This window comes from Monodelphis domestica, chromosome 8, assembly GCF_027887165.1.
Source record: "Monodelphis domestica isolate mMonDom1 chromosome 8, mMonDom1.pri, whole genome shotgun sequence".
NCBI lineage: Eukaryota > Metazoa > Chordata > Mammalia > Didelphimorphia > Didelphidae > Monodelphis > Monodelphis domestica.
The window spans coordinates 213,469,570-213,480,303 of record NC_077234.1 but is presented as its reverse complement, the minus strand read 5'-3'; the positions used below and the strand labels follow the sequence as shown (position 1 = coordinate 213,480,303).

Genomic DNA, 10,734 nt, shown 5'->3' with positions numbered 1-10,734 from the left:
TTTATGTATAATAGGAATTAAGTATATTAATTTCAATAGCTCTATTTCATGTTCTCAATTTTTAATTCATCTTTGTGGGTATACTCATTTTCCCCCTTTTGTATATTTGAAGTCAATATGTATTCTGTTCTATCCTACTTTCTTTACTTTAAAGTAATTTGTTAGGCTTTCCAAATTTCTTTGTTTCTCATGTTTATCATTTTAATAGAATTGTGCTATTCTATCACATTAATTGTACCACAGTTTACTTAGCTGTTCACCAACTGTTAGGCAGTTAAGTTGTTTCCAGGTTTTATCATAAGTACAAAATTGTAGGGAAGCTGCATATAGGATCCTGTGTGCAGTTCTCATTCTTTCTGATAGTGTCATTTGAAAACTTGGCTCCCTGTATAATGAATTGAAAAAAACCTATCAGGATAGATGAAAATCTGTCTCTCCACCCACAAGTATCTAATACTTTATAAATAAAACTAAATAGCCATTTGTTTCCTGTAGTCATTTCCCTTGTATCTCTTTAGTCTCTTTAAAATGTGGCAGACTCTGTTGGGGTAAGCATTAGTAATAAACCAGTCACTATTCGAGCTATCTGTGTCACTATTGCTCATACCCTTCTCTGTGTGTCTAACGATGGGAAGAATCCTTTGGGATTGTGTAGCAGTCATTCTACTGGGAGATCTGGTGACTTCTAGAGAACCTGAAATAAGTAAGTCAAACCTTTTGGGTATAAATGTTTGTGGGATGTGATTGTCCCCTGTATTTTGTATATATTAACAATTCCTGATCTATTTTATCTTTGAAACTTCTGACAGACTTGCCTAGGGTTGTATGTCCTTATAAATTAATTCCAGTTAACATGAGAATTGTATTAAATAGCTGCTACTTGTTTGAAATCAGAATTAGAATTTAATGAAGGTTTAGTTTTATTTATTTATTTATTTTTTGAACAGCACAGAAGAAGCATGCTTTTGACTGCTAAGTTAAATCTGGGGCCACTTAATTGAGGAACTCATAGCTTCTCTCACTTTACCCTCAAAGATATTCAGTTGATATTAAAAATTAGTATTTATTTTCTGTACTAAGGACACCTTACAGCAAAAGAAAAAAAGAACAGTGTAAAACAGTATAATGAGACACAAATAGTTCCAAGTCCCACTAAATGCAGGAGGGGCTGTGCATACAGGAACACCTTCTGGGAATGATTAGAATTCTTATCTTGCTGTCCTCCCAACCTGATTTCTGTGGAGATTTCAGAAAATTGTTGCCAGGCTATATACTCATAATATGAACTCTGTTCAAAGGACAAACAGGAGACACCAGATGGGAAAAGTTCCCAGCATAACTGAAAAACATTTAGCAGATTTCAAGTCAGACAGCTAATATGTTATATTCTAGCTCAATATGCTTGCAGTGGACGGCCACTTCATGCAGATGAAAATAGGCATCATGCTTTATAGTCCCTTAATACTCTGAATTCTCCCAATGCTTCAACTATGACACAGCTCCTTACTTTTTAATTCTGTGCCAATCTCCTATCCACATGAATTTATAAAGGTCCTCGAAGACATCACTTTACTCATGGTCTGGTGGTTGCAAATTGGTTTGCCAAAAAGAGTGCTCCAGAACACTAATAAGATATCATATTGGGCTTCTACGCAGGGAATGATAACAAGGCAACTTTGCTGTTGAGTTTCAGGCTACGTCCTCATGATTTATAGTTCCAATTGTAATCTGATCTAATCTGTCTACACATACTCCAATTAATTCAATTCTCTCCCAACATCAGAAGGCCGGGGAATGATGAATTAAGGTGTAACTTAAGTTGCTGGTATATATGGCACTAGATTCCAGACTCTTCTTTGAAAATCTAACTTTTTCTCTCTATTGCTGACTAACCTGGGATCTGATTAGGGAAGGGACTTTAAAAACAGATGCCTAACTCAGTGAAATTCACTTATGTTAAGGAGAGAAATTGATAAAATGATTACTCATGCTCCAGATTCTTGACATCATATTGTGCGTACTCTTTTCTGTTGTTATTCAGTTGTTTCAGTTGTTTCTGACTCTTCATGACCCCTTTTGATGTTTTCTTGGCAAAGCTATTAGAATGATTTGCCATTTCCTTCTCCAACTCATTTTATAGATGAGAAAACGGAGGCAAACAGAGTTATGTGATTATGGTCACACAGCTAATAAGTATCTGACCCTGGATTTGAGAGAAGGTCTTTTTGATTCTAGGGCTGGAGTTTTGTCTACTGTACCACCTAGCTGCCTTACTCCTTTCAAGAACTTCTTTAGAAAATAACTTGGGATACTTTTCATTCTCAATGTGAAGCTTGCTTTTTGCTAGCCATAGCAAGGTGTAGAAATCTGGCTCTGGAGTCTGAAGACTTCTTTGACATTTACTTCCTTAGAGATCTTGAGCAAGTTACTTAACTTCCATTGGCCTCAGTTTTCTTGTTTGTACATTGAGGTTAGGCAGATGGTCTTTACAGTTTCATATCCACATATCTCATCTACATTTCTCATCCAGGAATTCTTCATTTTAAAAAATTTGCAGGTCTAAATTCTTAATTACTTTCCTTGTAATTAATTCATTTTTTTTGGCAGTTCCCCCTAATGTAGGACAGAGTAGGTAGGATCAACCCTATTTCATAAATGGGAAAACTGAGATACAGAACAAATGAGGTATGAGCCCAAGGGCAAACACAGAACCAGTGGTGGAACCAGGACTCCTGCCAATTTCTAGTCCATTGTCCTTCCCATGAAATATAGCAGTGCACTATCTATGGAGCTAACCTACTTATGATGGAGATAGATGTTCCAGGGAGTAAGCCATCTATGCTTCAGAGCCTGGATGGAGCAATTCTTGTACTCAAAATACCCTGTTCCTACAGATTCAGGGTATAGTGGTGGGGCTCATCAGGAAAACAAAGCAAAACAAAAACTGAGTCTAGAGTCAGAAGACCTAGATTCCAAACCCAGCTCTGCCATTTGCTGCCTGTGTGACCTTAAGAAAGTCATTTAACTGCCCTGGGCCTCTGTTTTCTCATCTGTGAAATGGAGTTGTTGGACAAGATGACTTTTAAGATCCCTTCCTGCTTTCCATCTATGAAACCCTGATCCAAGAAAAGAACTAGATATTCCACCACTTAAACTCCTCCAGCCTGATACCTTATTTTTTCTAAGACGTTATGTCTTAGAGCTCAGGATAGGAAAGCTGACTTTTATCCTGAGAAATCTGCCTTCTTAGTTCTAGTTATAAAAAATAAGCCAGTACAATTATCAAAGATGAAAATATATGGACAATTCTGATTCTATAGTTCACCCTTGAAGGAGTTATGTCCTATGATTTGTTCTCTGCTGACAGCATAGTTTTTCGTTTCGTTTTGTTTTGTTTTATTTTGTTTTTAGCAGTTACTCACAATTCACTTTCTCTGGGGGCTTATTTAATTTACATTATTATATTAATTCATAAATAATTTTTTAAACCTATGTTTGAATTTGGGAAGTCCAAGTTTCATTTTATTTTATTTCATTTTGACACAAAATGTGTGGCTAAAATGTCTGGATTCATAGTGACATTTATGGTTGCTTATGAATTTTTATCATGACTAGAGAAGTGAAATATTAAGTAAGGTGGGTTTTTTCCTGACTGACAAATGCTATTTCAGAGAATTTTGTCATATTGCAGTATCATTTGAGATAAAGATAAGGCTCCATTACATAATATTTTGCAAAGTTCAGTTTTTGAGGAAAAGAACTTTGTTTTTTAAAAATCATTCTACTTTTCTCTTCCTGCCTTAAGAAAGCATTTACCTCAAATAGTATGTTTTTAATTCATTGCTTATCACAAAATCAGATGGAGATAAGGCTTGATGCATCCTGTTCTGTCATTGATATGCCAATGTCTTGCTGTGAGGGATATGGAGTAGATTTGTGATTTCACTGGTACTGGTTACCCTTTAGATGGAGGAAATTGCCTCTACAAACTCAGATCTTTATCTCATCTGCAACTTATGGTTTTAAGAGATTGCCAAAAGCATGAAGAGATCAAGTGATTTGCCCAGCATCACTCAGCCAGTACCTGTCAGAGGTAGGACTCGAATCCAGTCATCTTGCTTCTGAGGCCAGCTCTCTCTCTAATACAGCAAACTGCTTCACTGCTCTCTGAAACCATTATGATTCAAATCCAGAGAAAAAGACTTAACGTTATGTCATAGGTCATAGAGCCATGGTGGAGCACTCCCTGTGGGCATGCCCACTGTTGCCCAAGCACAGAGTTCACCAGAGTTCCTTATTAGAAAGCCAGAGGGATAAGGGACTGGGCTGCTTGCTCTCTTCCCCTTCTTTGTGTTTGCTGAAGTACATTACCTGCCCCTTTAAAAGGTTTGCCATAACTATCATAAAGGAATTAAGATTTAGGGTCAGCTTTACACCAGAGGACATGAATCTTTTCTTAAAAAATTATAAGCATTTGTTATTTCCCCTTCCCAATCAAGGAGTTAAGAAAGAAAAAAAAAACCCTCATAACAAATAGACATAGTCCAACAAAATAAATTCCCATATTGACCATAGCTCAAAATACATCTCATTCTGGATTTTAAGTGCAACACTTTGCTGGCAGAAGATGGGTGGAATGTTTGCATTGATCAGTTCTAAAGTCTTTCAAGATTGCTTTTCTTTACAATATTGTCCTTGTATAAATTGCTTTAATGATCCTTTTGCTGTGCATTGATCAGTTTGCTGTGCATTAGTTCAAAGAGGTCTTCCAAGTTTTCTCTGAACTTGTCCACTTTATTTTTTCTTGTAGCATTAAATATTATACTACATTTATATATCATATTTTCCCCACTCATTCCCCAATAGGGAGATACTCCTTAGTTTCTATTTTATTTATTTGTTTATTTTTTCTTGTGAAGTGAATGTATGAATTGTTTTGTGTGTGTGTGTGTGTGTGTGTGTGTGTGTGTGTGTGTGTACTAGATCTTTCTGTCTTTCTTTGATCTTTTTGGGGCATAAGACCAGTAGTGGCACAGTTGGGTCAAAGGGTATATATATAGTTTAGTAGCTTTTTAAAGCATGGTTTAAAATTGTTTTCCAGTATGGCTAGACCAATTCACAATGCCACCAGCAATACACTTAGTGTGCTAGTTTTTCCACAGCTTCTCCAACAGCTGTCAGCTATTTAGGAATCTTCAAGTTACATCACAGCTGAAAAAAAGAACTCAACATACTGTCCTAGGGAAAACAAGAATAATCAGGATTGCAAGTCAACATTAAAGTTGAGGGCTAAATATATTTGGCTGGATAGACAAATGACTATCAATGTAATGTTCACACATATGATACTTCCTATGTATATCGCTTTCTTTGCCTCATAAGACTGACAGACTTTAGTGTGATAGAGGACCTTAGAGAGCATTATTCCACCTTCTTCCTCACCCCACTTATTTTATAGTTGTTGAAACAGAATTTAGAGAATGCAAGCAACTTGCCCAAGTCATATAATAAATATATTAATAAATTAATATTAAATAGAATAAATAGCAGAGATAGAATGCAAACCTAGGTCTTCTGAAAGACATTAGTAGATCTCTTTCAACTACTCTCCACTGTCTTACACACACGCACACACACACACACACACATACACACTATGCCATATGATTAACTATAAAGATAGGAAAATGGAGAAAAAGAAATAAAGTCTAGGTTTACATAACTGGGGTCAGTAATAACCTTTGATCTCTGTTGTTATTATCTCATACAATTTTTTAAAGTGTGTTAGATAAAGAGGAAGCTTTGTGATGTTGGTAGTGTCTGAGAGGGAAAACATTGATATCTTTGACATCGTTGCATATCAACAGGTGGCAGTGAGGTGACACAATGGATAGATCCCTGAACCTGAAGTAAGGAAGATCTGAAATCAAATCTGGCCTCAGAAAATAACTAGCTATGTGACCTTGGGCAGATCACTTAACTTCTGCCTGCCTCAATTTCCTCATCCATAAAATGAAGATAATAATAGCACCTGTCTCCCATGATTGCTGTGATGATTAAATGAGATAATATTTGTAAAGTGCTTTGTAGACCTTAATGCAATATACACAAGATAGCTATTATTACTAGGACCAGGTTGACCCAAAGGATGTTTGCTCTTACATAATCTGTGGGACTGTTCATATTTCTATGAAATAGCAATGAAGTAGTCCATCAATTCTTTCCTTCTAGATCTGCCTCTAGTGAAATAACAGAGGATTTCTTCTCTCTCCAATAGAGCCATCTTATAGGAATCCCAAACTCTTTTTCAAGCAGTTGGAATGGAATTATTGAATTGTTTCCTGAAATTGTTATTCTACTCTATTGATTCAAGATATGCATAGTATAGAGGAAATAGTGCTAACTCAACAATTGAGAGGTCCTGGGTTCAAAACTTGATTCTAATGCATACTGTCCATGTGCTCTTGGACAAGGCACTTGATCTTAAGTCTCAGCTTCATGGTCTGTAAAATGAGAATTTTAGAGTTGATGGCCATTGAAGTATTTTTTAGTTCCAGAGCTATGATTTGATAATTTTTGTGTCCTTTCTAACAGTAAAAAAAAATTACTGAGAAGTAGCAGGTTCTCCAACAGAGAAAATAAATTTAGAATGCTGTCCAATAACTATCTACTAAGAACTGCTTGTCCAGGAAATTCTTGCTAAATGTATTTCTTATGGGGGGGGGCACCTGGGTAGCTCAGTGGATTGAGAACAAGACCTAGAGATGGGAAGTCCTAGGTTCAAATCTGACCTCAGACACTTCCCAGCTGTGTGACCCCCATTGCCTAGCCCTTACCACTCTTCTGCCTTGGAACCAATACACAGTATTGATTCCAAGAAGAGAAGAAGGTAAGGGTTTAAAAAAAAACAAAACAAAAAAATAAATGTCTTTCTTATGTATCCAAAAGATGCTGTTCCTTCCCTAAATTCATCACCCTTTCCAATCACATGGGTCTGTTCATTCTCCCCAAAACATTTCTTGAGTATTCTTTTCCTCAGCTCCTGGACTTTAATTCCTCTAATTTTACACTGACATAAGAGTAGGGGATGTCCCAGAGAGATTTCCACAAAAGCCAAATGTGTTGAGGGGCAGAAATATTCTCCTACATTTACTGAAATTTTAAGTGTTCCTGCTCAGCCTCACTAGGTCCAGACCATAGTCTTTCCAGATGTAAGAAAGAAATCCCCATCTCTTCCCCCTGTCCCCTAATCCTTCACTTTTTCCTCATGTATTTTATTTTAAAAATACAGTTTTATTGATAAACTTTTGGATTTTACTTTATATCATTTGGGAACATCTCCCTTTCTCTTCTCCCACCAAGTGAGCCTTTCCTTGTTTAAGAAAAAAAGATTCAACAGAACCAATTTATACATTATCTTTTTGATAAAGTATCCAGAATCTCCATCTGTAGCCCTCACTTCTCCAGTGAAAAGAGGGAGCCACATTTTTCATCCTTTCTTCAGGAGCAGGCATGGCTCACTGTAACATTCAGTTTAAATTTACTTAGACATAAGAGATTTTCATGATTTGGATATGAATTTTGGTGATTGCAACAGTCCCTGGATAGGAGTTATTATTGGTAACTAATGAAAAATTTCAAATGATGCCAAATAGTTGTAAATTTGACATAAGGATTTTTTGATAATCATTTTTATGCTAGAGGAATGTGGAGCTCTGTGGTTTGGCAGATGGCCCACAGTTTCTGAGGTAATGGTATGGCTTTGACTTAACATGAGTGAATTTTGTTTCGCTATTGATTTCCATAGTGATCACAAATTTATTCTAGCATCTAATAGGTGTTTCTACAAGTCAACTTAAGGGAACCCTCCTAATTTTAAAGGAAATTCTCAGTAATCAAATAATGCTTGTCACATGTCTAGGTTCTACAGTGTACAAATCTATCCATCTCCCAAAGGCTACAGGGGCCATTTTAAAAATAATTTCTGGCAGTGTTCATGTTCTGAGAAAAAGATATTTAGAGTGTGGAGTAACAAACAGTTAAAAAACACCCAAAGTTTTACATTCTACTGAATTAACCAGAATTAGAGATGCCAAAGATATTAATGTTCTGTCCTTCAGCGATACCCTCTTAGAGTCTCTGGTAGTCATGATGCCTGGAAAGGGGCCTTTTACCAGAAATTGAAAATCAAGTAGAGGCAAATGGGACCTGGAATGCTTTAGACAATGAATAATGTTTTTGGTTCTTGTCCAGGTTCATAACTCCCAACTTCCCTAACCTAGATAACTTCTAGTTTCTTTTTTTTTCTTTTGTCAGAAAGCAGAAGAAAAACTCTGAAATACATTCTAATGTATCCCTAATGCAGAGATACCCAACTCAAGTGTGTCTGCAATTATTTCTGGTGCATTGTGTATGTATGTATGTATATTTATATATATAATCCTCATGGGATTCTCTAGATCTTCTTAGGCCAAAATTTAACTTCATCTAATTGTTTATATTAAAATGTGCAATATGAAAGTTTTTGAATATGTCTCTATTTTTTCTTTGAAGGGTAATGCTATGGGTGTTACAAAACTTCTCAAATGACTGTTGGAAATTCTGTTGCAAAACTGTGCCCCAAGAAATTCACCAAATAAGCAACTCTAGAGGTCTGTGTCTAAATCTTGCCCCTGAAAGGATTGATTTCAGAAAGGATTCTCCCTGCCTCTCCTTATCAATTTTGTTAACTCCAATGTAAAGTTTTCCTCAAATTAAATCAATAAATACCTACTGAGAATCTGCTTGGTATATAACACTATACTAGTTGCTTATTTGTTGTCACTAAGTTGATTAGCTACATCTGACTCTTAGTGACCCTATTTGGGATTTTCTTGGCAAAGATAATGGAGTGATTTGTCATTTCATTTTCTAGCTCATTTTTTATAGAGGACGAAACTGAGACAACCAAAGTTAAATAACTTGCTCAAGGTCCCATAGATAGTGTCTGAGCTCAAATTTGAACTCAGGTCCTCCTGACTCCATGGCTGCTACTCTAAACACTATGCCATCTAGCCATTGCACTAACTCTTGGGGATACAAGTTTAAGACACAGTCTCTAAATCTAGCTAGAGAATTAACCCATGGAAAATGAAAAAATCTGGCCTCAGACACTTCCTAGCTGTACGATCCTGGGCAAGTCACTTAAGCCCTATTTCCTAGCCATTACTGCTCTTCTGCCTTGGAACCAATACACAGTATCTATTCTAAGATGGAAGATAAGAGTTAAAAAAAGAAAAATTAAATAATTATAGTACAAAAGAAAAGTAGAAATTCAAGACAACTACAAGGCAAGATATTATTAATGCCTAAATGAATGCTATAGCTATTAAGCACTCTATGTATTCAGAAAAGAGGGAATGATATTTTAAATATAGTTATGAAGGATTTTGTGAAGGCTGTAGATAGTCATAGGAAATTGTTTGGATTAGAAATTAAAAGCATGCTCTCATTGGCATATAACTTTAGAGTTGAAAGAGAACTTAGAGACATCTATCTCCCTATTTTCAGGTAGGGAAACTGAGACCCATAATCAGTGGTCAACTGACTTGGTCATGTACATACAGCTAGGCAGTATGTAGGAGAAATGAAATTCAAACCTATGTCTTCTCACTCCAAACCAAAACTCATGCCCATTCCCCTGTACCATGCATCCTCTCAGGCAAAAGAAGGAAGATAGGACAATGGCAGTAACAAAAAAAAATTTTTTTGTATAACCTTAACCACATTTTGTGCCCTTCAACAGTCTTAAAAAAGTTCTTGTGAAAAGGCAATGTATGTAAGGTCAAATTCCCATTGCTTTAAGAAAATGAAGAAATAAAACCTGTTTTGTGCAATGTATGAAAGGTCTCTCCCACCCCCTCATAACACCAAATTAATTAAATACATCCCAAGTTCTTTTGCAGCTTGCCAAGTGTAAATAATTCTTGCCAGCACCAATAAGTTAGTGTATATATAATGCAGAAAAGTCAACCAGTACAGAACTAAATTACTCAGTTCTTTTAAAGAAAGGAAGCACAATGAGGAGTCAGAGAGGTTTACATTTCTGGCTTTGCATTTCTGGTTTACATTTCTGACTCATTCATTATGTGGGTGAGTCTTTTAACTACATAATGCTTTAACACTTTGGTCAGAAAATGGGGATGTCAGTTCTTATCACAAAGCACTTTTGTAGGCAGATCCAAAGAAGGTTGATGACAACACTTACTGAGAATAAAGTTGTGATCCTCAAATGATATGACAGCAAATAGAGGGTGCTCATGTTGAGTGATAGATTGAGTCCACCCCTGGCAGATGGGAACTCTTTATTCAGTCAGACATCACCGATCTTATATTTGTAATTGAAAAAAAATGTGGTTCACGCAAGAGATGGTGGTCATATGTGGGAGGTATCTGATGATAAATGTCATTGAATGGGAGGATCATAGGATTTGTGAGTTAGAAGGGACTTTGAGGGAATTCAAGGTGATTCAGTGAATAGTGTGCTAGGACTGAAGTCAAGAATTCTCATCTTACTGACTCATACTTAATGTGAGAAGTAAATTATTTAGGGAACATTGATCCCGAGGACAGAGTCTAACCCTGGTGCTGTGTGTCAGCATGGATGTCCCTGAGCCAGCATAATGTCGTATTGTCACAGAAGGGCAGAAGGCATGAAGTTTAAAAGCTATTGGCCAAGAAAAGGGAGGTGGAGGT

At 36.3% G+C, this 10,734-nt stretch overlaps 1 protein-coding gene across 1 annotated transcript in view; it reads left to right on the top strand.

Moving 5' to 3' along the window:
- Positions 1-497: 497 nt before the first annotated feature.
- Positions 498-10,734, top strand: part of CRLF2 (cytokine receptor like factor 2) — a 54,197-nt gene continuing 43,960 nt past the window's right edge. Inside the window, exon 1 of the mRNA XM_007501023.2 lies at positions 498-703. Within this exon, the coding sequence (XP_007501085.2) occupies positions 628-703 (76 nt within the window). The 5' untranslated portion in view covers positions 498-627. The remainder of the gene's footprint in view (positions 704-10,734) is intronic.